The sequence below is a fragment of the Lampetra fluviatilis genome, chromosome 5 (genome assembly GCF_964198595.1).
Source record: "Lampetra fluviatilis chromosome 5, kcLamFluv1.1, whole genome shotgun sequence".
In the NCBI taxonomy this organism is placed as follows: domain Eukaryota; kingdom Metazoa; phylum Chordata; class Hyperoartia; order Petromyzontiformes; family Petromyzontidae; genus Lampetra; species Lampetra fluviatilis.
Genome location: NC_136279.1, coordinates 13,383,834 through 13,411,773, shown reverse-complemented (window position 1 = coordinate 13,411,773; position 27,940 = coordinate 13,383,834). Strand labels below are relative to the sequence as shown.

The following is a 27,940-nucleotide window of genomic DNA, read 5'->3' as shown; positions in this document are numbered from 1 at the left end:
GTTGATTAATGTGTCCAGCGAAGTGCAGGTCACGGGATAGACGCCGGCATTGCATACCTGTCAACCCATTATCAGCGCCTACCTTGTTACAGACCAATTCAGACCTTATTGATCACCCCGTGCCCCTTATAAATCTCAACGTTCATCCGACAAAGTCCCATTACAAGGGAGAAACACAAACAAATAACACAATTGTTTTGTCCGTATTGAAACGGCTGTACGCCCGTATGGACCCGATAGCTTAATTTTTACCGTACAAGAATACGGGTAAACAGTATGGGTTTACACGGTATATGTTACTGTGGTTTGACTGACGTGCCAGGCTAGGTGCAGGAGGTCACGCTCGCTGACGTCATCACGTTGTGTAACGTTTCTTGGGTTCGCTTTACATAACGCGGTTGTGTAACTCGCGACGCCGTGACGACTCGACTCGATTCCAACGGCCGCTGAGGATCGCGAGAATCGATCGTTTCATTTATTTGGTAATAGCCCTGTGAGCCATTGAGCTATTGAATTGGGTGCAACCGCAACAAACAAAACATGAACAAAAAACATATTAAAGTGACTACGCGCAGATCCAGGAAAATCCAGGAAAAAACAGCAAAGTCTTCCACGGGTTTGTCAACACAGAGTCACGGACGGAAACCCTTGCTGGAGCCAAGAAATGCCAAGCTGATATGAATACAACATACATATTCTTGGGTCTTTCGGTAAAGTCACGTAGATAGGTTCAAATAAAATATTTGTTGTTATTTTATTCATTTATTCCTACTCTGGTAATGTGGTTTGGGTGATGTGCCTGCAGTCTCGAAAGCTTTAAGTCAAAATACAACACACCCATACGGTTAATACCCCGTATTCTTGCACAGGGAAATTTAGTTTTCAGGTCCGTACAGCGATTTCAATACGGGCAAAAAAAAGTTAATTGTCTGTTTGTTCGTCTTTCTCCCTTATGATGGGGCTTTGTAGGATGAACGTTGAGATGTATAAGGGCACGGGGTGACCAATTAGGTCTGTAATAATGTATGCACTGATAAGGGGTTGACACGTATGAGCTATGGACCCACACCGTAAATAAACCACTGCGCTCCTTGAACACAGAAGGAACAAACTACATGGAAACTTTCTCATGAAGCCCTCTCGTCACGGCTCGCAGACCTCGGCATTGGAATTTAGCTCCTGGACAAATTTGCATACGCAGCAATACATAAAAATTGCACGATGGATTCTACAAATGACAGCCCAGTAAAACATGGCAAGGTTGGGCGTGCAATGTTGTTGGCATGTGGTTGGAACCGTTGGGAGTGACGTTGGCCTAATGTTAAGCCAAAATTAAATGCTTACTGGCAACACTGTAAAAGTACGTCACTATAGTTTGTATATTCAGGCAGTGGTTCGGCAACTGGCCACGACTTATATGAGTGGCGAGCGATATCTGAACTATATTCTTAGGTTTTTTCGGTAAAGTCACGTAGGTAAAACATCTAAATTAATGAAAATAAAATAAAATAAAACAAAAAATCACGACGTTTCGGAGGCAACACAAGTCTCCGTCATCAGGTGGGACCGTCACAGCCGAATTAGCTGCAGCTAATTCGGCTGTGACGGTGTTTTACCTACGTGACTTTACCGAAAAAACCTAAGAATATGATTCCTTGCAGTCACGAAAGCTTCAAATCTAGAATATCTGAACTAATTCTGTCCCCCGCCACAGCCGAATTAGCTGCAGCTAATTCGGCTGTGACGGTCCCACCTGATGACGGAGACTTGTGTTGCCTCCGAAACGTCGTGATTTTTTGTATTATTTTATTTTATTTTCATTAATTTTGATGTTTTACCTACGTGACTTTACCGAAAAAACCTAAGAATATGATTCCTTGCAGTCACGAAAGCTTCAAATCTAGAATATCTGAACTAATTCTGTCCCCCGCCAACCCACTCCACTAACCCGCAATTGACCAGCATGGTGAAGTCTGGTCAAATAAACCCCCCCACGACCAATAGCGGTGGGATGCCTTCATCCAGCAGTGGATTGACAAAGTGCTGTTTAAAGTGTTACTAATTACACATGCCATATGCTCATACACCCATCCCAAATTATATAGAGTCGCATATGAAGGGCGAGACATGCATACCTGGCAACCCCTTATCAGTGCCCTACCTTATTACAGACCAATTCAGACCTTATTGGTCACCCCGTGCCCTTATAAATCTCAACGTTCATCCTACAGTCCCATCACAAGGGAGAAACACAAACAAAGAAATAGACAAAAAAACATTTTGTTGCCCGTTTTGAAACGGCTGGACACCGTATGGACCTGAAAACTAAATTCCCCTGTGCAAGAATACGCGTAAACCGTATGGGTTGACATCTATGTGAGGTCATTATAATCACGAGGGGTCAAGATACATCTATGGTGGTGTGGTGTGTGGTGTGTGGGTCTCTTTAATTGGATCACCGTCGAGATTTCGCGTTCCAAAAACCCACAGCGCAATCAATCCCCCCTCGTCTCGTCGATTCCACCTCCGGTGACCGCTCGCGATTCCCCGCGAATCGATTCTCGTCTCCACACTCGGGGCAAGATGAGTGATTGTCACCGCTGCGTGACCGCGTCTCCTCGCGACCACCAACATCACCATCCAACAACGAATAGACGCGATGTTTAAACAAGTTCCTGCCGCCATGTCCACCACGCCGAGCGCAGAGGCGTTGGACGCGGACGAGACCGAGGCGTGGACCGCTCTGCCCGACGCGGATTTGCGGCGAGGCGACGCGCTGACCAGGCAGGGCCGTCTCGACGAGGCCCTGGACGCGTACGCAGCGGCGCGCCGCTTGGGTCTTGCGCTGAGCGGCGAGCGCCTGTTCGCCCTGGCAAGGCTCATGGCCGTGCGCCTTCGTGTCAACATCAACAACAACAACAGCAGCAACCACAGCGGGGAGGCAAGTCGGAGAACGAATCTTGCGCCATCCGGGAAACGAGGAGAGGCGGGCACGGCAGGGGCGGTGGGGTCGGCGTTCGCAGGGTCTGCGTCTCTTGTGAGATCTGGGTCGGGGTCTGCGGGCTTTGCTGGGTGCCCGGGCTCTGCGTCAGTGGGATCGGGGTCTGCGTCTCTTGTGGGATCTGGGTCGGGATCTGCGTCTCTTGTGAGACCCGGTGGCTTGGGGGGAGCTGCGCGGTCTGGGTTGGGGTCAGAAATGTCTGCAGGAGGAGCAGCGGCCGCCTCTGTGTCGGGCCTTTTCGAATGCTGCTTGTGTCGCTTCTGGCTGTCGGAGCCCGTGACCCTGAGCTGCGGCCACAGCTGCTGCAGGAGCTGCGCCGAGCTGCGGGTACCCGGGGCCGCGTTTGACGAAGCCGCCTCATCCCGAGCCGCTGCAGTGGAGGCGTGCGGGACATGCGGGGCCGTGTCCACCTGTGCCCCTGGGACGCCGGTCCGTGTGGACGTGCTGCTGGGCGGTCTGCTCGCCAAGTGGTTCCCACGGAGGGCAGAGGCGGCGCAGGTCCGCGTGGAGGCTGCGCGGCTCTTCGCCGTGGGCAATGAGCTGCGAACGACGCTGGAGATGTGTGAGCGGGCACTCGCACTCGGTACGGTCTTCCCAGAAGGTTCACTTAGGGCCGTGGCAAGAGACATTGAGGTTCAAACGGGGAGGGCCGTGTCCATCGCAGGAGGTTGTGAATGGCCGTGGCTTTTCGAGAACGTTCAGAGGCCACTAACGGAGGTTGTCTTCATAATGAAGGGGTTTGGGTTAGATCGCGGAAGTATAAATGTGTCGTAAGCCTCCACCACCCGACACAGCCAGTAAGGTTTGTCACTTAAACAACGCGACAATTTAGTTACTACTTCAGTCCACCGGTGTGTTGGAGAGTAAATCCACGACATTTACAATTTGAGTACGACGTTTAGCTGGTAATTACATCCCGAAATTATACTTACGCGATCTAACCCAAAAACACCTTTATGAATATTGGTCGCGAAAGCCAACGTGTTAAACGGACGCTCTCTTTACTGGACACCGTTGGATTCCTCCAGTCGAAATACAAATTATGATGATCATGTGAAAGAGCTCGCATCCCATGTTCTTGGTTCAAACCGTAGGCATTTCTGTGCGTTTCTCTCTGGTGATTCTTAATGGCCTCGTCAGAGGCACTTTGTTTTAATCACGAGAGGCTCATGATGGTCAAATCAGAGACACCGGACCGTGAGATAATGAGTTGATGGGTAAAGGAGGCCGACAGGTTGGCCACAGGCCTTGTGGCTCCATCATATGTACTGTTACTGTCAATACTTTTATTTTTAATATTTGTATTAAATTGCTGCTGTACACAAGAACAAAGGTCCGTTGCAGAACGTTGGACGACAAAAAACGCACCGAATATCTTCCAGGCGCATGTACCCGACGTGTCCTGGTTGATGAAAGGGGGTGGGGACAGATCACCCGGGGATGCTCTCAATACTTAGGGATTGACAGAAGGGACCCTAGAATTTGGCGTCAGAGGGTGGGTGCTATGTCCTATCTGGGCTCCCATACTGGACTTGATCCTCCAGTAACTCAAACTTGACTCGCGACAGAAGAACACTCGTTGTTTTCTCGCTTGGTTAAATACAAAAGAGGGTTTGGCTGTTGCTGATGGTGCTGCTTTGTTATTTGCTTGGGTCACAATTGTCTCAGTTCCAGGTGACGTGGGAGCGCTGGTCATGGGGTCGAGGGTTCGCTTGGAGATGGGAGACCCAACTGGCGCTCTCCGTGACGCAGAGCAGGCTTGCCGAGCACAACCACACAATGCACAGGTACTTTCACCGGACATCAAATAATGGATTCTTGAATTACAACCTCGAATTATGACAATTTATCTAAATTCTTGTTGGTGAACAATTACATGGCTAATATTCTGTGCCTGTGGATGCTTATGCGCGTGTACGAATACAAAGGCCGTGGTGGCGAGGGGCTGGAGTCTACTGGCACTGGGACGGCAGGAGGAGGCAGTGGGGGCGCTTCTAAGAGGCCTCGCTCTCGATGCTACCCAGGAGTCAGCCGCTCGTGCCATCGGCGAGGTCAGAGGTCGTGCAATCCTCGCTGCTTTTTTTGCCCCTGTCTGAGGTGGTGGGGAGTTAGGCCGTGAGCATTCTGAGGGACGATATACGATCAATATGAATTGTTGATAACTAAAGTCAGTTAGAGCTCTTTGTCAATACACAGTACTTCAACACCCCAGTTGAGATATCACTCTCCATTAATGTTTGCCATCGCTGAGAATTGAATTCAGGTTGCTTGGTTCATAGCACTGTCAATTTCTGGTCTAATAGCCCAGCAGGTTTTGAGAGTTTCACAAATAGAGTGCAATACAATTTGGGTTTATATAGCATCTGAATGCAGTCATGTCAATACGCTGTACAGTAAGGTCTCAGAGTACGCGGACCCGCTCATATGCGACTGACCCCGATTCATACTTACACTTGTAATTCGTACTTTTACTACACGCACGGGGCGGGAAGTGAGTCAAATTACCCCCGCCATGACGTGAACATGTATTTGAGGGCGTGTAACTATATCACCTGTGCTACAAATGATTAGTGAATAGTTAACTGTACAGTACTGTACTTTATTAAACATTTATGTACATTTATATACATTTTATGTACACTATACACGTAGGTAGAAACATAAAATAATAATATAAATAAGAAAACATTTTTTATTAGATTTTTCTACCTACGTGACTTTACCAAAAGAACCAAAGAGTATGGATTCCTGCAGTCACGAAAGCTTAAAATCTAAATGTATGTACACTCTTACATTTTATATACACTCGTGTAGGCGAATCCCAACGTATGCAAATTCTCACTTCTGCGGGGTTACACGAAAACCTAACCCCCGGCGTACTCTGAGACCTTACTGTACAAAGGTTCAAGAACCTTTGGATTACAGGTTTCTGCCACGTCACCCAGTACAAACCTTTGCTGTCATCTGGCGATATAATGTTTTTTGTTTCTTATTTCATAAAAAAAAAAATCCTTCATGCCTGACAGATATGACTTCATTCAAGTTAAATACCTAATGAGTCAAGTTATGCATTACCAGGTATTAATGTGAAGGCTAAAAGTCTACTTAGCACCTCTTAGCCTCTCTTATGGGTGGATTTTCCTAAAGACACCCATTCAGACGCTGTCTTTCCGACAGACCTGTTCTTCACCTGAGGACGGCTGCTTGCATTGTGGCCGAAACGTCATGAGAATTGTATTTTATTATGTTTTATTTTTATTATTTTATTATTTCCCTTCTACGTGACTTTACCGAAAGATCCAAGAAGATGAATTCCTGCAGTCACGAAAGCTTTAAATCGAAATTTCTTCTCCCATGTCAAACACAAAAAAATTGCTACGTTCCCAACAGGAAACTTCTAATATTCAACATACATTTCCTGGTTAAAGGGACAAGAGTCTGTGCACTGTATATATTTTTTAGGACTTCAACAATAAATTATATTTCATTTGGGTTATTACTTGAGTGGGATTACTTTGACAAACGATCCATTTCTGGCAGCAGAACAACATTTTTACCTGGTAACAATATCGAGTGATAATGGTGATGCCACCATTGGTCACTTGCCTGATCATCGGATGGCATATCATTTTGTTGAGGCCATCATTCCCATCATCATGTTAGGGCTATCACAGAATGTGCTGAATCAATGAAACACTACACGCTCGAATCCTATTATGGTAAGGCCTCGATATCCACGAGGGTTATGTTCTTGCAAATCTGCACGAAAGTACAATTTGCGAATGTAGATACTGTGTTGATTTGAAGCTTTCGTGACTGCAGGAATCCATACGCTTTGGTTCTTTCGGTAAAGTCACGTAGGTATAAAATAAAAATAAATCACGACGTTTAGATCGCAACACAAGTGGTCGTTCTCAGGCGGAAAAAATATAATCCAGCAGTGGAACTACTGAACTAGCGAAAGAGCAGCTACAACAAGGTTATATATGTGGCGATGGGCAAGCAAGCGGGGTCTGAGCTAGAAAGGAATTCCACCCCAGGACGCAAGTACCTCAGTTGTGTTAATGGGGGATTAGGGAGAGAGGGATTAGAGAGAGAGGGATTAGGGAGGGAGATGAGCATGATTGAGCTTCCCTCTCTCCCTAATCTCCCATTAACACAACTGAGCAGCAGCTGTACTATCACCACGAGCAAGTCAACCCAACAACTCTTCTTTCTGAGCTAAACCTTTCACTTTTTTCTGCCTTTTTCTCTCACTTCCTCCACTCACTAGACGCTTATACCCAATGATCGAAATAAAAGACCACTACCGTACTGCACAAGTACCCCACCCCCATGATGCGATGTTGCCAAATCGCGAATAGTCGAAGGGGAAAAAAAGGCACGAAACTTAAACTGGTGTACAAATATTAAATTGCGAATAACCGCATTTCGCGAAGGAAAAATCCGCGAATTAAGAGGTTTTACTGTAATTGTACCCTCTCCAATCAAGACTAGGGCAAATAAAATATTCAAATTGGCACCCATAGAACACGTTGGCTCTAATGTGGGACAAGTCGACTTTTTAGGAGATATGGGCCCCATTTATTACACCCCCCCCACCGACCTCGCACGTAATACTCCAGGATCCAAATCGCTGCATCATGTTCTTTCATATTTTAATTCCATTCTGCTACTTTAATTTAAATCGATGTTTAACTTTGTTTAGGATTCAAATACCCTCTACACCCAATCCCTTCCCTTTTCTCTTTGACTAATTTAATGATACTTAAATAGAATGGGAACATATCGACTGGTTTAAGGTGTTCAGCATCATTATTGTGCACACGTGTATTGTGCTCGATTCTTTTGTTGATTAAATAAATAAAGTGTGTGTGGGTAATCGTGTGAGCAAAATGTGTTGACCTGTCATTATAAGTCTCATTGGAAACTATGCCTCGGCACTGAATTTTGACTTGTCAACATTGGGTGGCCCATGCTGGTATGCTGTTGTTTGGATCATGTGACTCCACAGATCCTCTCTGAATGGCTAAGCCCGGTTCCGGAGCAGGTTGGCGTGGCAAGCAGGAGCCTCAAGAGTGGGACCTTCCTTCAGTCACTAGGCAACCAGCCAGCCAATCACGTAACGTAAAATACATTACTTTGTATACTTAAGATAATTATTGCACAGCGTCTATTGTGGATGAAAAGGGTGTGTTTGCCACAAGGTGGATTGTGGGAGTATGCTACTTTGTGCATTGTAAGACTGTGTACATATGTATTATTGGGAGACAACGGCGGCTGGATTTGGTGATGGCCACACCACCTCCTCGTATGCCATACCGGCCTTCATATGTGCTTGCTAAAACCACGTGCCCCAACAGTTTGTATGGCCATAAGGGGGTCTTTTTGTTTTCAGTTGCATGCTAAAGGTTTGTGTGAATGTGCGTGCTGCAAGGGTTGATGACAACTCATGTGTGTTGATATGGATGGTGAGAAATTGTGTATCTCAGGGTGGATGATGAGGAAGCATGTGCACTGCATTGAGGATGTTGCAGGGTGGATGTTGATGGAGTGCATCTATTTCTGTGTGTGTCAGTGTGGATGCTGAGGGATTGTATGTCAGTATGGATGGTGAAAGTTTGTGTTGGCGTGTGTGTGGGGAGCGAGCCTTCAACCTTCGCGTGGCCTTAAAGTGCACCTGGCCTGGCATAGGCCCCGTGGTGATGTCACCGTCACTTGGTGGCAGGTATTGGTGTGGGGAGCGGTAGTGTGGCGGTTAGCATGCTGCGCTATGAACCCGGCGACCTAAGTTCGATTTCCGCTCACGGCCAAGACCAGTGACGATTATTTGAACCGGTCCTGGGTCTCCCCTACGTCGACTCGGCCTCAAATGAGTACCTAGTGCAGTGTGCAAACATCGCAACTAGGGAGAGAAAGTTGGTCGGGCATGGTGCTGGCCACCCACCCCCTCTTGTGCCATGCTGGCCTTCATAGGTGCTCGCTAACGGTACTTGCCCCAATAGTTGTTGATGGGGGATCTTTGTCTTTTGTGTGGCTGCAGTGTACAGAGGGTCAGGTAGAAGTTCATAAGAAGCGGAAGCACTCGGCCTCTGACTCGGACTGCGATGGAGAGGGTCAGCCACCACATCCAGACTCAGCTGGTGAGGCCTGGGAGCGTGCGGGTTGGTGCGAGTGATTGTGAATATAAGAGCATTTTAAGCAAGTGAGTGTGATGAAGCGTTTAAGCACATGCAGAAATTTTTGCATGTATGTGCAACTGCTTGTGAGCTTATGAGTATTTCAGATTGATCATGTTGGTGTTGCATGCGTAGTTGAGTCTTAATAAGTGTGCAACTGAATTTATTAAGTGCATATGCATGTCAGAAGTGCTTGTGTAGTGGTTCACACCAGGGAGGCAGAGACTTCTTAGAAGCAACACGTTTATTTCGAGCCTTCGAGAGGGACTTGGTTATGGTCCTGTGGTCCCCCAGCCCCCTCTTTGGGGCCCCCGAACCGGTACCTCCGGTCACCAGGCCTCCAGGTTCACATGGAGTGCCATGGCCCCCTGTGTACCCCTGCAACGTCCCTGGCACTCTCGCCCCCTAACCTCCAGAGGCTGGCACTGCACGTGTAGTGCAGTGCCGTCCATGCTTGATCGGCGATCTTAGCCGGCCCCCGCTAGGGCCGGTACTGCATTCCCACTGCAGTGCTGTAGGTGGTGTGAGCGGCGTGTGTCGTGCCTCACACAGGCTGGCTTCACACAACATGCAGTGGCATCCGCCGATGCCACTACACTTGGATGAGCGGCCACCGTGCATAACACAGTTGTTGTAAACTGTTGTAGCCCTACATTATCAGGGCAGTGCAGAAAAATCCTAGGCTACCCATGACCAACCCGCAGTGACCAGCATGGCGAAGTATGGTCAGATATCCTGTACATGTGTAATGAAATGATGACACCTGCTGGTTAGAAAAGGGAAGCAGGCACCGCTAAAACAACATCCAATCCGATAGGGAGAGGTATCTGGGCAAAGGTAATAGGTGGGGCTCGCCGGGATGCTCCAGGAACCCGCTCGAAGGTTCCACGATGGGGCGTGGCCAGAGGCAGAGCCTAGCCGCGCCTGCGGTGATATAAGTGGGGGCGGAGGAGGACTCGGGGTTCGTGTGTGGAGTCTTGGGTCCGGACTGCGTCGCTGCTAGCCGTCATCTCTCTCCGTCGTCCGGCCACGTGGAAGATCTCTTGTGGGGTTCCATCGCCCTTCCCGGCACGCCGCCAGCCAGCGCCGCCAGCCAGCGGCGAAGCCGAGAGTGAACGGGTGGAACCACGCCGTGTGATCGCCGTGTGTGAAGCCAGTAGAGACGCTAACATCTAAGTGTTGTACTCAGAATGAGAAGATTAGGTTGGCCTGTGTTGTGCCCGTGTGTGAATAAAGAAGAAGTACCCTCTACACGACGTCTCACGGAAGTCGCTCATTACACATATATAAATAGCCAATAGGCTGATATACTATAAAAATATTTCAATTTGCTTTTACAAATAGCAGTGCACAGCAGTCTGTGTTAGTATCTGAAAATGGCCTGAGCCTCCAGTAGATTTACTCTGCCTTAAAATGAGTACCTGGTGCTGTGTGGGCATTGGATAGACAAGGTCAGTAAGGCGTGTTTAATGTTGGCCTTGCCACTTTCCCCTTCATGTGCCTTGCAAATGCCCCATGTGCTTGAATGTGTGTGATGTATGAAGCCTTTTGATCAACCCTCATCGCATTTTCCTGTTTTAGAATGTGATTATATCAGCGAGGTACCCAGGCATCGTATCGACCCATCGGACCTGGAATGCTCTCTTTGTATGAGGTACGATCACCACCATAATAATTTTAATCATCACTGTCATTATTGATATTAATTATACTGCTGTGTTTTTTGTGAAGAAAGTGTGTAGAGTTATGAGTGTGTGTATATGAGCACACATGTCAAGTGTGCATATGTGAGTTTGTATGTGCATGTGCATAATTGTGTGTTTGCACTGCGCTACAACTCGCATAGCTCAGGTTTAATTCCTTACCATTGAAAATGTGCATGTTACCTGATCTACCCCCACCCCTTTTTATTGATTCATCCTTAAATTAGTATCTGCTATAATGTCACCATCATAGCAAGGGTTACAAAGATGACCAATTGTTTATCAACTTTAATAAGTGCTTGCTAACAGCATTGCTCAAATAATTTAATAGGATAACGTGAGTCTTATTTGTGTGTGCACATAAGTTTGTGAACTTATCTGTACACGTGTGTATGTGTAAACACAGGCTGCTGTGGGAGCCCGTGACGACACCGTGCGGCCACACGTTCTGCACCGCCTGCCTTGAGCGTAGCCTCGACCACCGGCATCAGTGCCCACTCTGCAAGGAGGGGCTCGTGGAGGTGGGCATGGGGGACACGGAGACGTCGGGAACATGGGGACCCGGGACAGTGGGGGACACGGACATGATCGGGAGTGATCGGCGGACACGGGGCAGGGGGAATATGAGTAACAAAGAGTTCATGGGGCAAGACGGACACAGGGACATGGGGAATATAAGGGGGACATGGTCAGTGGGACACTGGAAAACAAAGGGGAGCACATGGGAATGATTGTGTGAAACCGGGGACATGAGAGGGTTTGTAGAGGAATTCATACTCTTTGGGTCTTCCGGTAAAGCCACGTAGATAGATAGTCCTCACCTGAGGACCTCACCTGAGGACCTCACCTGAGGACGATTGCTTGTGTTGCGATCGAAACGTGATTTTTTATTATTTGTCTATCTATGTGACTTTACCGAAAGACCCAAAGAGTATGAATTCTTGCAGTCACGAAAGCTTTAAGTCAAGATTTGTAGAGGGATGTTTGGATATGAGGACAATGAAACATGGAAACTCACAGGAACACAAGGAGGGACACAAGGGGACATACAGGCTCAGGGCAAACGTGGAGACAGAGGGACATATATGACTTGGGGACATAGGACAAGGACATTTTCAGGGAGCATGGGGGATATGGGGAGGCTGTTGGCTATATGGGGGAATGACACAAATTTACAGTTACGGTCAGTGTGTAAATGTCGTGTGTGTGTTCGTGTGTGCAGTTTTTGGCGCGTGCCGTGTTCACCCGCAACTCATGCCTGGAAGGGGTGATGGTTCACTTCCTGGCCGAGGAGAGGCGAGAGAGAGAGCGACAGAATGCGGAGGAGCGGAAGGAGATGGCCGGGTGCGTTGCACAGACTGGGACACATGGGGATACAGGAATGAATGTGGCATCCCCCCTGAGTGTCTTGCGGTGTGTGGTGTGCGTGCTGCGTTGATGTGGGGGTTTTGCCGTGCGGTGCGAGCAGTGAGGTGCTGGTGTGTGCGTGCACCATCACCTTCCTCTGGGTGCAGTGTTGATGTCGTGTGTGGTGCAGTGTGTACGTCGTGTTGAGGGGGTGTGTGTATATTGCGGTGCAGCGAGGTGCCGGTTTTTGTGTTTGCCGTGGTTGTTCCCTTGCATGCCGTGTTGACAAGGTGTGTGTGGTACTGTGCAGTGAGGTGCCGATATTTGTGTGCACCGTGGCATTCCCGTGGGTGCCGTGCCCTCTGCACGTGTTTGAGGCGCGCTACCGCCTCATGCTGCGCCGCTGCATCCGTGATGGAACTCGCTCATTCGGCATGTGCGCCTGGGACCAGCAGCACGGGTGAGCGAGCCGCACCATGCTCTACAACAACTACACCGAAATCTGGCAAACACCGCAAAAGGCCATAATTGCCGATTTGGGGAGGGGCAAACAGGTAAATGTGCATTCGCCAAACAAACACGGGGTCTATCTTGACCAAAGAACGCAGCCAGTCAGCCTCCAGCACGAATCTGACCACTCACGCTAACCCTAACCTCGCTTATTCATGCCCCCTTTTAATTACTTTATTAACTTTTCATTGTTGCTGTTCACAGTGCTTATTCTGTCCTTATCATCATTCGCACCATCTTGTCTGTCTTTGTTGTCCATCTGCGACCCCATGTCTCTTAGTTTATTTGTGCTTTGGTTGTTGTGTATGCTCTTAGAGTGTGTGTTAGTGTTATGTGTGTGCCCCCTGTATATAATATTTTATAATGTATTTCGTTTTTGTGCTTTTTAAGTTCAAGCAATAAAGATTTAGGTTCAGTTATATTCAGATTTTGAAGCTCAGATGAAATTGAGATTCGATTTTATTTGGCTGATTCGTCTCATTCGAAATGTGTGCCCCCCATGTGTGCTGTGGGTCAGGTTCGCGGATGTGGGCTGCATGCTGGAGGTGCGGGGTGTGCACCTGTACCCAGACGGCCGCTCCCTCGTGAGCGCCGTGGGCGGACGTCGCTTCCAGGTCACGGAGAGGTCAGCCCGGGATGGCTACAGCACGGCACGCGTGGCTCTGCTGCATGATACGCCGGTACGGGGAACACAGCAGCAAGACACGGGACTTGAGACAAAGGAAGACACTGGGCATGGAAAACATTAGACACAGAACATAAGGACATGCTGGACAAGGTGACACGGAGACGCAGGACTTGAGAAGCAGGAAGATGGGTGTTTGAAACATGACACACTGAACAAGGGGATACAGGGAGGCACGGGACTAGCGTTGATTACGGTGTTTTTTTCTGGAAGACTTTGCTGTTTTTTCCTGGATTTTTCTGTTGCGTGTAGTCACTTTAAGATGTTCTTTGTTCATGTTTTTGTTTGTTGCGGTTGCACCTGAGTCAAGAGCCGCATGGCTCACAGGGCTATACCTAATAAATGAAACTGAAACTGAAGAGGGACACGAGACATCGGACCTGGGGAGATATGGATTAGGCACAGGGAAACAAGGAGCATGAGATGAGGACATATGATACATGACACGTCACATGAGAGGCAAGGTTATGATGCTGTGGTGACACTCAATGTTAATGTAAATGTTGGTTCTTGATGCTGAAGATGTTGATGGTGTATTGGAAATTTGGTGTGTATCGTGCTGGTGCCACGTTTATGTGATTGTTGATGGTGGTGTCTTTATTGAAGTTGATGGTGTAGGCATGAGGTGGATGCAGTAGAGGATGTGAGCTGACTTCATAATGTGGTGGTGCTGATTATGTTATTGATCGTGTTGAGTGTAAGTGGTATTGATGATGATGCTGTTGATTGTGATGTTGATAGTGTAGGTGGTATTTATGATGGTGTGAGATGGTGATGTTGATGGTATCGGTCCATTGTGATGAGGTGTGAGAGTTGCGTGAGCCCAGTGATCTGATTATGGGGATGTTGATGTTTCTGATGGTGTTGTTACATTGATGGTATCGATTTTGATGTTGCAGATGCTGGGGGAGGCCGGATGTGATCTGTGCTTCCTCTGTAAAATGTTGATAATTTTGTTCATGGTGTTGATGGTGATATTGATAATGATGATGATGGTATTGTTGATGATTGCGTAGGTGCAGGGTGATGCAGTGCGGGAGCTGTGCCGCCTCCATGAAGTGGTTCGCACCTGTGCCGAGCGCTGGTTCTCAAAGTTGGAGCCCCGATACCACGGACGCATCAGCCAGCACTTCGGGGACATACCGCAGACAGAGCCAGACATCCAGGTGAGACCCAGGGTGCTCATGGTGGTAATTGTGGTGGTGGCCAACACCAGTGGCGATTATTTCAACCGATCCTGGGCCTCCCCTGGGTCGACTCGGCCTCAAATGAGTCCTGTGCCTGGAGCCATGTGTAAACATCACCACTGCAGACAAAGGAAGGGTGGGCGTGGTGCTGGCCACCCACTTTCTTGTGTGGTGTTTGATAACAGCACTTACCCCAATAGTCTGTTAAGGCTATACAGGGGATGTTTGTCTTGGTGGTGGTTATAGGAGTGATAGTGTGGCAATGATCTTTGAGGTAGTTGTGATTTTTGTGGTGGTTGTGCTGATGGTGATGGTGATGGTTATAGTTATGGTGGTTTGCAATTGTCATGGTGCTGGTGGTTGATGATGATGTTGGTGGTGATGCTGCTGGCGATGATGGTGATGATGCTGGTGGCGATGATGGTGATGATGCTGGTGTTGGGTCTGATGGTAGATGGTGGTGGTGTCGGTGGTGTTGTTGTGTGTAGACTAGGCCAGATGGGCCAGCTTGGCTATGGTGGCTCATTGCGGTGCTGCCGCTGGAGCCGCGTGTGCAGCTGGGGCTGCTAGGCCTCACGTCCCTGCCGGCGCGCCTCGCGGCCGTTGCACAGCTCTTGGCGTATACGGTGCGCACGCACGCACCGCAATCGCTACAGCCATCGCTACCACAACGACAGCCACGAGAGCAGCAGCAACAACCAAGCCATCAGCAACAACTGCAGCAGCAACCAAGCCAGCAACAACCAGAGCAGCTGCAGCAACAAGCGTTGCAGCAACAGCCAAACCATCATCAGCCAAGTGGACAACCGCTACAAATGCTAGAGCCACTGAGCCAGCTTCCATTTAGTCCGCAACGGCACCAGCAGGAGCACCATAATCGGCAACAACCGTGTCCATCACAGCAGCAGCAACACCAACACCGGTCACAGCCGCAGGGACAGCAGCACCCACAGAAGCAACAACCACACACAGAACCGCATCACCAGCAGCAGGCGCAGGCAGATGTTATGGGAACACTAAGGCTCCAAGGGGAACCCAGCATTGCTATGGAGGAGCAACCAACAGCATCACCATGGGTGGCAGCCACACAGCAAACACACGTACAGCCGTGGGGCCGGCCCGGTAAACAGCTGCAGGGGATACAGCCAAATTCTCCGGCACGGTCTGATAGTCACCCACAGCAACAGGCAAAGCCTCGTGTGTGCATGCCACCTGAACTGTCAGAGCAACTGACAAAGCGACTGCACACACAACAGCACCCCCTGGACGCCATGATGTGCACAACTGCACACGCAACCAAACTCTCCTCAAAAACAGCCGCACAGTCAAATACACTCACAACCTCATGCACGGCCGCACACCTGACCATGCAAATGGTCGCACACTCAACCCCACACATGACCTCACAGTCTACTGTACAGGCAATAAGCGATGTAAATCTGCATGCGACTGCAACTGCCTGTGCAGTCGCGCGTTCAACTAGTAATGCAGCTGCACGCGCAACTGCTTATGCAACGGCACACACAACAGTGCACGCGGAAACCTATGCAGCTGCTTACACAAAAGTACAAACAGCAGAAGCAATGGCACACACAGCAGAGAGTGCACGTTCGACATCGCACTCAGATGCAAACTCAGTTGGACACACAGTGATGCGCGCAGAGGGGCAGGCGATGGCGTGCTCAGCAACACAAGTAGTTGAACACAAAAGCAGACATGTGGCAAGTCTGACAGATGTGTCCACACGCCACACAACCAAACACACAGTGACACACAGACCTACACCAACAGCCGAGAACACACAAACCATGAGACACAAAGCCACACATACGATGGCACACATGGATACAACCGCCATCAACAACCACCAAGTGGATACACACACAATTGGACACGCAACTTCTCATCCATCATCCCACCCAACGGTCCACATGTACGCGACATCGCATACAGACACGCCCACAGATGCCCACACAGTTGGGCACACATTTGTGCACACAGCCACAAACACAACACACACAACGGCACACACAATTGGAATCCCAGCCACACACCCAACAGCTGGTACATGCGGACAAACGACTGCGCACGCAACATCCAAATGCACAACAGCCGCCAGCCACACTCATGGAGCAGAAAGAGGTGGTTGTACAGGCGGACATGAAAAAAGTGGGAATCGCAAACCCTCAGGGTCCTATGGGGTCACATGCTCCCGCGGAGGACGTGGGGCTGCAGGTGGACGTGGGGCTACAGGTGGACACAGGGCTAGGAGACCGGGACGTGTAGGATCAGTACGGAGGTGACGTGGAGCCTCCCCTTGGGCAACGCTCAATTTGATATTTCATTAGACCTCATTCAGAGTTCTGCGAGATTATGCCATTGATCATGAACGACCTCTGAACTCCGAGAGAATAGTTTATTACACTTTTACACTAAGTAGTTGTGGCCTTGCAGGTAATTTTTAAAGTTGGTATTTTAAAATTGCATACAATAGCCTAATCTGTTTGTGAGTGCTGTCACAGGATCTTTAAAGTCCGATTAACAGCAGGTGGCATGTTTCGGTCGATACCACCCAATGGAAATTACTGACCGGGCAGCTGTAGGGGAAGTCGAACAGTGATGCCGCATTGACTGACACACTGCTATGGACAAACCAGTCGCCCGATGTGTGTTTGCAGACTTGCAGCACATCCAGCTGCTTTATTACACCATTGTTGCTGCATTTGTTGCCGAGGTAAGATAAGGCAGTTTGCTGCACAAATTACTGATGTAGTTATTGTCATTATACCTTTGGTGTTATTTTTACTTTGAGTATGCATTGGCGTCAATACCGCCCTTTTGTGCACAGCTCTAAGGAGCCTCCTGTAAAAAAAGTATTATTTATTGTTGAAATTAATTGATGCATATCTTGTTATTTTTGCAGCAAGTAACCATAATTTCTAACCTGCCTGCCTTTTCCACTCTAAACATCCAAGACACTTGTCCAGAGCCTTGGGTTTAGATGCTGGTTTAAGGTACAGGTCATGTCCCTTAAGCCAGTTTAGTGCACAAATATCAGTTTAAACAGTTGTCTTAATATAACATTTAAAATCAAATGGACAGTAACAATGAGAGGAAGCATTCCCTGAGTAAAATCGGATATAATCGATAAATGACAGCCAGAGTTTAACCAGTCGAGTTTTTCAGTTCATCTCATACCTCCCCTACTTCCAAACCACCTGAGATGGTCAAGTGGCTCGCAGAGCTCATTTGGCCATATCACCCATGGGCTGGGCATGGCTGAATTAGCTCGATGGCTATTTTGGATTACTGGGCTCTAAGATACCTGATTGCAATCCCAGACACCCTGCTGATATAAAACAGGGTTCGTGTGTGTACGAGTTTTCATGGTGTCAGTCCAGTTACTAATGACTGCGCAAAATAAAATACATTGTATTATGAATTTCATTTTGAACTTGACTTCAGACTCTTGAGGAAAACTAAGGCACCGTAATGTTTCTTCATATGGGTTATCCAAGGTTAAATACTGCCATATGTCCTGAACAGACCATTGGGACAGGTGCCGTTAGTGAGCACCTATGAAGGCTGGCACGTTGCACGAGACGGTGGTGTGGGCCAGCCTGTCTTTCCAGTGCCGATGTTTACACAGCACACGAGGTACTCATTAAGGCTGACTTGTGTGACCCAAAAAAAGGCCTTGGACTAGTTCAGATGTACGCCAACGATGTAAGCTGTGGCCAGGAATCAAACTTGGGTCACAGGGTTTGTAGCGCAACGTGCTAACCACTGCACCACCACTCTACGATATCGGTAATTCCATATTTCTACACATGCATACAAAGGGACACAGGTACTGCTGTCACAAGTTTCCTACTCCATTTTTTTTATCCCCTATTCTTCCAAACCTTAACTTTACTCTTTTTCCATTGCAAATTTATGTAACAATGATGCAACATTCATCCAAGTATTTGGTTCAGCTAAATATGCATTGTCATTCATGCAATCGTCACGAATGCACAAACGGGATGCAATTGCAATTTTAATAAAACCTATATTAAACATTGCTTTTTTTACATATATTTCCCATATTTTGGAGACAAAGCGGAAGAACGCACCAAATGCCCTTATATTACAATAATACAAAATAAAACAAACTTCAGTTATGTGTAAAGCGTTTGACAGCAAAACTTGCATCAGTGCAACAATACTTTACTTTCTTATTCATATTATTAAACAGGAAAACCTCCAACCGAGTCTTCAGGCTTTTGCAGGTCTTCCTTGGGATACTTTGTCACATATTTTTGGGTGTAGGCTTGACATTGTTCGCTGGGATGCTCCCCGATTACATGCTTTGCCTATTATGTGTTTGCGGTATTCACCAAGTGACTCGGTCGCCTTAGCAACATGGCGGCTCCTCTCATATCCTCTTGCTACCATAACTTTAACCTCTTAAATTTACTATCTTTTGCTTTATTTGAGTCGGCAATATTTTTCAATCTATCCAGATTTTTAATATCCGTTTTCAATAGTTGTATCTGTGCACCCCATTAGAAATGTTAAAGCTTTTATACTTTTTTACCTATTTTCCAGTAACCCTGTTTAATTAAACAACCTTCCACTGGGTGATATCAAGAAAAACATTTTTCCAGAGGTTTGTTGTAATATAATCACGTACACCAGTATCCTGGTGACAACACGCGTAATGAAAGCACTATCTGGTGCCATTGTGGCACACTTCCAATGTCAACGTTTTACACAAATTTATTTCCTCGGTAACATCTTCAAGCCTCATTCTGGGAGCCTTAGATAAACATCTATACATTAATAAGCAGTTGTATTTTTAGGTTGAGTGTTTCTGGATATGATAAAGTTAAAGTTACATGTTAGGGTTAAGATTAGTGCTTGGGTTAAGAGTTCGGGCAGTTTCCTGAACTCGTTTTTTTGTGCCCCACCATAGTGTGCATTTCCATCTTTACCAGTTTTCTCCGATCAAGTCAATATATGGTGCAAGTGCTTTGTCTTGCATTAGCAGTCCTGTATTTACTTCACAAAGGACAAACACGTACAATATCTTAATATGAATCAGTACTCCACGTTTCATGAGATGTTTTTACTCATCAGGCATATGAAGTGTGTAAAATCGATTTGTTTGTGAACAGGGAAGACTGGTAAACATGTAAAGGTATACTTTGGTAGGATGCGAGGACTTAAGTTTGAAAAGCGCTGAGCTATCAATATGTTTTAGAGTACGAGTTAGGTCAGCACTAGGGATAGGATAAGTTAGGATTATATCTAAAATTATGATTAGGATGAGGCCGACAGAAAGGATTCAGACGAGTTGGACCCAGAACTGATTCTCCAATTGGGTGTCATTGCTTCCTCTCGTAAAACTCCCCAGGGCGGCCATCAGAAAGAGCGGAATGTGCCAAGAGTGGCATTAAAGAGTGACCGGTTTGGCACGGAGCCGTGTTTATCGATGAGGTAATAGAATCGACGTCCACGCACGCGCACAGGCAGGAGTGCAGTGGCGCTGGAGACGGCGATGGGGCATGATACAGAGTCTACTGCCACCTCGAAGGCACGCGCAGGCCCCAGCGGTCCTAAAAGTGGCGCCGCGGTGCGGAACGTGAGTGCCCGGCCGCCCCGAAGTAGGACCACGCGCTGCACGTAGCGTGAGGAGAAGAGGACGCTGCCCAACACGATCATCACGCCTGAGGGCACAGACAATTATGAAGAGGGTAAGGCAATGGTATCCAGTGATAGGGTGGGAGGAATATTCAGGAGGGCTGAATAGAGAATGCAAAGTCGAGAATAATACAAAGGGGAAGACCACAGTGGAGGGAAGGAGCATGAGAAATGAAGGGAGACCAAGTGAAATGAAGGGAGACCAAGTGAAATGTAGGGATGCTGGGGGGGATGTAGTGAGACTAGGAGAGATGAAGAAACACCAGGGTGGATAGAGGGAGACCAATCTCAATGGAGGGAGGACCAGAGAAGATGAAGGAGGACCAGGTAAGATGAAGGGAGACTGCGTGACACTAGATGGGGATAGTGGAATATGGAGTTGATACTCACCCACGGTGAGGCAGAACATAGAGAATCCGTAGCGCCACAACTCGGAGCTGCTGGTCAGTGCCCCGAAGGAGAAGTGTGCAAGGTAGACCCAGAAGACCGCCTGGCCACATGCGAACAGCGCCAGCAGCCGAGGCAAGCGGCCGTCGTTGCGCTCGAAGATCACCACATCACGCGGAACCTGCGCACCACAGCCGCAGAACCAGCCTGTGCTGACGACTACAGCACACTGATGATGCCCAATGACGGTAAAACTGTTTTATCAAGTTACGTACACTTGCACAACTAAAGTCAGTAAAACGAGTTAAGCTGATTTTACCATATTCTACAGAAGATATGCTCTGGAAAGATGCACCCAAAACGCGTGTTTGATAGCAATGTTATACAAATGTGGTCAGATACAAATATAAATCGAATTATAAGATGCACAACCAACCTTTTGCATTCATCTAGTAAGATTTTAGGAGGCATTCATCTGCTACGAATTTTTTTCGTGGTAGAAATTTCACATTTGGGGGGAGTTGTGATGTAAGTTTCAATTATGCGATGTGTGGTATTACATGACATGCTGATCTTGTTTAGATGTAATCAAGACTAAGTGTGAAGACGCTGCCTCTGACCATTGATACAGAATTGATGCACACACGTACAAGCAATCTTAAGGCAATATCCAATACTTAACGATTGCATACAATTCAGTGCACACTTGCTCTTGAAGGCTGTGCCCATCCACGTGCTTTGATATGGGTCTTTCTCTCGATCTCCCATTCTCGAGCTTACATTTAATTTGCAAAACAGACTTCCACCTGCTTTTATGGTGATGACGGTCAGTACATCGAATTTAACTACGGTACACGTAGTGGTTTTTGAAGTGGTATTAAAGAGTGAATACTGTATTAATTTGTATATATTTAGTTACGTGATACATATATTACATGGTGGTTAAATGTGTTACGTGTTAGTTACGTATAAACGTAATCTAATAGTACGTCGGACACCCACCCATAACTAGATAGGCTCTTCCCACACTTATTCCGGCTTCGTGAGGTTCACTGGATCATTGCAGGAAAGTAACGAGAGGTAAGACATGGCTGTTATTTTTAAATGTATTTTTGTATTGAAAAAAGGGAATACCGTATACAATTACAGCCGTTAATCAATCCGACACTAAATGTGGGCCTCTCCACGTATTTGGGTTACCCATGCTTCACTGTTATGGTTGATTAATGCACCGCTAACTGCAATGAAAGGCGGAGCGGTGGCGCAGAGGTTCGTGCATTATTTTGTACTCAAGATTCCCGGCCACGGTTCACATCAATGGCGAGTGATAAAACGTTTTATTTTACCAAGACCCATTTTGCTATAATGTATAGCTCTTGTTCAGATGCGACCTGGCCGCAAATGATAGCGGCAAAATACTCTTAAACGCATGTGGAGGGAAAAACCAGAGGGCCCACGCTACTCCAAGAACATGCAAACTCCAAATATACAGGGGGTCAGGGTCATAATCAAACCCACGACCTCCTCCATACCAGGCGAGGGAGCTAACATCTCGGCACCGCGGGGTGACCCGACATGCCTCCCATCCCGCGCCCTCCTACAACAACCCAGGCTGCGTGGAGAAGAAGCCTTCATCCAGCAGTGGACTGACATGCGGCTGAAAAATCCCAACAACTTTAAGTACGAACATTCAAGTTCACGCTCCTCCACAGCGACGCCTCCAAGTTCTTTCCGCGCCAGGTGGAACCCGCGTCGGGGCGGGGCTTCTGATGGACGGGGCGGGGCCTCTGATGAAAGGGGCGGGGTGACTGCAGAAGTGGGCGTGCCCGCTGGTGTAGTGGGCGGGGCCACGAATTGAAGGGGCGGGGCCGATGGAGGAGGGGGCGGCCCCAGCAGGCGAGGCCGAGACGCCATCCGCGGCCCAACCCCGAAGCGGCTCCGCTCGGGCAAATGAACGCAGCAGCAGCCGCTTGCAAGAGCATGTTTCTCCTGCAAGTATAGCTGCCCGGCTCGCCGACTTGAAAGGGGTCCGCCTGTCTTATTCGGTTTCTTTTTTTGGATTGAAAAAAAACAACTTCGTCCCGATGTCAGGAATGAGGTTAAGCGCTGCGCTCGCTCCTCCTGGGCGCTGCCATCTTGCTTTTACCTACAATGCTGCGCGGCCTCCGCTATGGCGTCATTACCGGTTGATTTAAATGACGTCACCTAGCAAGTTGAAGTGATGTCACTGTCAGTTGTGATGACGTCAGTTTTCACCTGTGATGACGTCGGTCATCAGTTGTGCATGATGTGCAATGGAAACTTTAGTGACCCCACAGGGCACGCTGTTTGAAGGCAGAATAACTAATGATTTGCAATAAAGATCACAGGGCAAAACAAAACATGTTAACTTCAGTCAACACGTTATTGTACATATGCCCTAATATAACAACTTTATATCCTGCAAGAGGGCAGCAAACCTAGTTTGCAAAGTTTGGTCAAGCGCGTTGACTGATAATTAATGAACTGGCTACCCAGAAACTACTGTGGCTCTGTTGCCATGGCTCCTTAAGGCTGCCTATGTCAGAAGGTCCTTGTCAACATAGCTATAACCTTCGAATTGTGTTGTTTATGCAGTAGAATCCAAGTTTCAACAGTTTGCAGCTTTGTCCGGTGTTTTTCTGAGAATGCCTCTATTATTGCTGTTTAGCACATCCTGTTTTCATGTCGGGTTATATACAGTAATAAATAAAATGGAAAGCAATACTTCCTCTTTCAGGGATTTCCAGAATTCCAGCCACAAGGATACACATTGTGAATACAGTACAGTATTCTAATTTCTCCCAAGCTTCTCATGCAGTTTCGGTGTCGGAGTGCTTGATTCACTTGGGGATATGGAAACCTCCATCTCCGTAATCCACACCTCATCGTTGTCCACCAATAGTCAAATATGTAATTAATAGCCACATGAACTGGCACCACTGAGATCCTGAGATCCAATCAGAATCAGACTGTATTTCGACTGGAGGAATCCGATGAGCTATAAAGCTATTTTTCACACATGTCCAGTGGGGGCAGGTCAGCAAGTTATAACAATACGAAAATATCGATAGGAGTGCAAAATACAGAAAAGATGAGCAAGTCAATAAAGAAAAAAATATATAAATACTAATTTCACAAGTACATCAATCTCTACAGATTTTCAAACACATACAAGCTCGGGCAAGGCAGCAAAACAACAACAGCCCCAAACCCCACCAAGACAAAACACAGTCCCTCAAAATTGCAGATTAAAATTGAACTATTCATGCAGGAGAGCCTCGTCGACTGATTTTAAAGACGCTCTTCCAGCAGGGCCTTGCCTGGACAGGGATGTTTGGCAGCGTTAACTTTGTCAACGTGGGTTATTTAATTTTGCCGTGAATTGGTAGGGGGGTGCGTAGGTTGCCAGGTTTCACGGTGTGTCTCACGTCACATTCATGTCAGTCGCGTGGCCATGACTTGACCTCTCATTGCCAGTGTTCACGTGACCCAAGAGACAGATATCGGCCACTTGTAAATACACTGGGTTCTCAAATAAGTATGGTAAGTTGACGGTACAATAAACTCCATCACATTAAATTTGGTTCCGCACTTAATTTGCCAAAATTCCAGTTATGACAAAAAGTAACGGTCATCATGTGATGACAATCTCGATTTTCACAAATGCTTCAGGACAACTTTGCAGCCTGAAACTAGCCCCACCATCACCTTATTAATAATGTAATTTGAATGGGAGATCTGGACACTCGTGAATTTGGACAGGCGTTATTTAAAATAATAAGTTGTGGAAACTTAAACATTTTTGGAATTCTTTTAATTTGAGGTTTGGGCTGTGACAAGCAAAGGTAAAACATTATTTCTGTTGAAACAATAATTGAGTTGACACTTGTCTTGTTTGGCCACCGTAAACCAGTGGTGGAAATTACACATCCCCATGGAAGGGACCAGTCTCCCATCAGGTAACGGCTTTTGATGTTTCACTATTTGGTGCATATTTGACCAACCCTGGAGGAATTATGGTCAGTCGAGTGCTCTGCCACAAAAACACTTGTTCAAATAACCCCCACGACCCACATAGCATGAAGAGGCCCTAATTGAGCAGTGGATTGACAAATAGCATACGTCCCCATGTACATGTGTTCTTGTCACCAGATCTAATATTTTAAAAAATGCAGTAGGTGGCAGTAGAGTGCGTGAAGTCACTCAGCAAGTATCGTGTGACAGTGCCTCATGCGTTTAGAATTACATCTGGAAATATTGTGCAAATTTCTGATATACAGTACATTGAACATTAGTCAAAGATGTTACAGAGGATGACGTGGTTTTGATGTTATGACTACGGTAATCTTGATAGTAAAGATTATTATGGCACTAGCTTGTTTGCCCATCCTAGGACGGAAGCTGTAATATTTACGAGAAAATTGAGCAGTGTATAATTGTATCTTGTGTACATTTAATGGCAGTCAATCTTGCACAAAACTATGTCATCAAACACTTCACCGCAGTTCACTGTATCACTGTATTAATGGCAGTGAATCTGGCACAAAACGAAGTCATAAAACACCTCACTTCATGTCACTGTACCACTATATAACTGACCTTCAATTTGTTCAAATTCACTGCTCTGATACTTTATTCTCTTTTGCTTTCGGTCGCTGGGGTTGAAATAAATTGGAATTCGATACAATACATGGAAAATCACGGAGAAATGTCTATTTTACCATAATGTATAAGCATAAATTAGACTTTCCTTTTGTCTCAAGTGAATAAATAAATAAAGACACCAAATACACTTTGTTGCTGCGGATAATAATTTATTAGATTCACTTTCAATAAAGAAACTTAAAGCGAATTTGCGAAAAAAAAGATTTCCGCTCGACCTTCTGCGTGAGTGTAAAAATCCACCCGTTCATGAATATTAATGACGGGAGGGGGGTGCGGCATGTGGAGTGACGTCACGCGCGTTACAAACATACATTCTTGGCCCATTATAGTAGTAATGCCTTTTCACGCAGATTCAAGCAAGGGGAAAAAGAATGACTGGCTGCATAACGGTGGCGAATGCCTTTGTAGTATTTATAATGCTTACAATTGTTTGTGGAACGAGAAGGATATGTTCGAGAGAGTAAATGGTTGTTTAAATATATTATCGGGTTGCCTCATTCTATTGCGGAAATTTTGTAAAGAAATAAAAAAGTAATGCACATTGCATGAATAAGGTTTTCTATACAACAGACATTTTGTCAAGTCTGTAATCAACGTTATCGTTGTCCTAAAACATTGCGTTTATCACCGATGAATGCAATTAATAGAGCCAGACTATGGCATTTTTGAGATTTTTGGCATTATTTTGCAGTGCTTGATGTTCAGACGGCAAGACTGCAACAATGTGAAGCCAAATTCATTCACATCGGAGCTCAGGTTTTGATGAACGACTTTCAAATATAGAGCTCGAGATAAATTGCATGTCCCTTGGATCTAAAAACTCGAATTCCCGATATCATGAGATCTCAGAAGCCAAACAGGGTCAAGCCTGGATCATGCTTTGGGTGGTGACCAACGTGCAAAATAGATTGTTATAGGCGAGGTCCTTATCCACCAGTTGATTGAAGAAGTTATAACTCGTCATCTGGTGCTTCCCCGAGTTTCTGGTGTGCATGTGCCTTGTGATTATCTTTCATGCTACGTATCAGGGGCAGTTTCTTCATTAGGGCGATTGGGCGACGCACCACCAATGTGTGAAAGGGACTTTTTCAATAACATTAACAATCTCATTCAACCACAGAGCTATGCTAGCCGTTACTGTGCCTCTGGATATAGTCCAATCAGCGTCATGTCACGTTCTGTGGAGTACCGCCTCTTTTTGGGCGATTTCACTCTGGCTGAGAATCGCCCAGAGTGTTCCCATAGACTTACATTCAAAGATGTTTTTTTTCTAACGGCAGGCGCTGCAATGCATTCTCTATGGCTTCCGGGAGGGCTCGCACTAACGTGCTTACGTCATCATACGTCAGCACGTTTCAGTCAACAATATTATATGTCGCCACCTAGTGGAATTTCGATTTAAAGCTTTCGTGACTGCAGGGATTCATCATCTTGGTTCTTTCGGTAAAGTCACGTAGAAGGGAAGTAATAAAATAATACAAATAAAACATAATAAAATAATTCTCACGACGTTTCGGCCACAACGCAAATAGCCGTCATCAGGTGAAAACCAGGTCTGTCGAGGCGACAGCGTCTGAATGAAACAGCACACGTGCTTGGAGCATGTATAGAAGCTGGGTTGGAAGGGGGGAAGAAAGGGGGAGCCTTAACAAAAGAATATGAAATATCAAGAAGAATTGAGCATATTTATGGGAAATGCAGGTATGTGACTAGTACTGCATATGCCCGTGCATTATGCAGGATTAGCAGCATCAAAAGGAGGGGATATGGGAAATGCAGGTATGTGATATGGGAAATGCAGGTATGTGAATAGTACTATTTATGCCCGTGTATTATGCAGGATTAGCAGCATCAAAGGGAGGGGATAATGGTAGCATTAATGAAGGGAAGGAGTGTTAATAGTATGTAGCTGCAGTAACTAAAACCACCACGTAAACAACTAAAGTATAAACTACATATTATCATCAGTATACAAAATATACTCTACAATACGCTGAGTTACTAACAGTAAGTAATACATTCCAATTCTACGTCGTAAAAAATATATATAATATGCTTGCATCTAAACTTTATTCTCTTACATCACACGAGTCTACACCCTACTATATACTGCCATAGACAAACCCAACATTAAATTATATACTGTATTGCACACCAAAGAAAGGTTCTCCTTTACCGACCACCTTGTAAGTGCCACGCTGCTACAAGGAGAGATGTTTCAATAGCATGGCCATACATTCCCTGTTGAGGCTCTGAACATCACTGTCAGGGCATACCCTATGTTAAATAAGACGAAGCTGAAGACTGAACTGTCTGTCATTTATGAGAGTCCAGAATTTAAGGGCTGCTGTGGTGCACTAGCGCTGTACCAGGTTTTGCTGAAGTACAACCTCCAGGATACTTTTTCAGAGACTGTTGCTCTGTTGAACATCCTCATAACCACTCCCATGACAACTGCTGAAGCTGAGAGGTGTTTCTCAACCTTAAAGAGAATCAAGACATTCCTGAGAAATGTAATGGGACAGGAACGTCTGAATGCAATGGCTATGCTTTCCATGGAGAGGGAACTA

General features: G+C 46.6%; 2 protein-coding genes across 3 annotated transcripts; one reads left to right on the top strand and one right to left on the bottom strand.

Annotated features, from left to right (window-relative positions):
- Positions 1-2,544: 2,544 nt before the first annotated feature.
- On the top strand, positions 2,545-18,059 carry LOC144932584 (uncharacterized). 2 transcript variants are annotated; one of them, XM_078856801.1, is made up of 12 exons: positions 2,545-3,584; positions 4,670-4,788; positions 4,930-5,052; positions 8,016-8,123; positions 9,045-9,144; positions 10,762-10,834; positions 11,290-11,404; positions 12,106-12,227; positions 12,541-12,690; positions 13,258-13,420; positions 14,448-14,591; positions 15,101-18,059. In XM_078856801.1, the coding sequence occupies exons 1-12, from the start codon at positions 2,660-2,662 to the stop codon at positions 16,913-16,915; spliced, it is 3,957 nt and encodes a 1,318-aa protein (XP_078712927.1). In that variant the 5' UTR covers positions 2,545-2,659; the 3' UTR covers positions 16,916-18,059. The 2 variants fall into 2 exon arrangements, with proteins under 2 accessions (XP_078712927.1, XP_078712926.1); XM_078856800.1 differs by having other exon boundaries at positions 14,442-14,591.
- A 627-nt stretch (positions 18,060-18,686) lies between these two features.
- On the bottom strand, positions 18,687-22,821 carry TMEM223 (transmembrane protein 223). The gene is made up of 3 exons (XM_078856802.1): positions 22,373-22,821; positions 20,688-20,865; positions 18,687-20,323 (listed from the first exon to the last, which is right to left on the bottom strand). The coding sequence occupies exons 1-3, from the start codon at positions 22,664-22,666 to the stop codon at positions 20,019-20,021; spliced, it is 777 nt and encodes a 258-aa protein (XP_078712928.1). The 5' UTR covers positions 22,667-22,821; the 3' UTR covers positions 18,687-20,018.
- Positions 22,822-27,940: the final 5,119 nt, after the last annotated feature.

Bases quoted from the DNA above. Each gene is read 5' to 3' on its own strand.
- LOC144932584 (XM_078856800.1), top strand. From the start codon at position 2,660: ATGTTTAAACAAGTTCCTGCCGCCATGTCCACCACGCCGAGCGCAGAG. The intron at 8,124-9,044 runs GTAACGTAAAAT...GTGTGGCTGCAG, and splicing joins GCAACCAGCCAGCCAATCAC to TGTACAGAGGGTCAGGTAGA. The intron at 10,835-11,289 runs GTACGATCACCA...GTGTAAACACAG, and splicing joins GAATGCTCTCTTTGTATGAG to GCTGCTGTGGGAGCCCGTGA.
- TMEM223 (XM_078856802.1), bottom strand. From the start codon at position 22,666: ATGCTCTTGCAAGCGGCTGCTGCTGCGTTCATTTGCCCGAGCGGAGCC. The intron at 20,866-22,372 runs GTTCGTACTTAA...TGTGGTGCGCAG, and splicing joins GGAGGAGCGTGAACTTGAAT to GTTCCGCGTGATGTGGTGAT. The intron at 20,324-20,687 runs GTGAGTATCAAC...CTGTGCCCTCAG, and splicing joins TATGTTCTGCCTCACCGTGG to GCGTGATGATCGTGTTGGGC.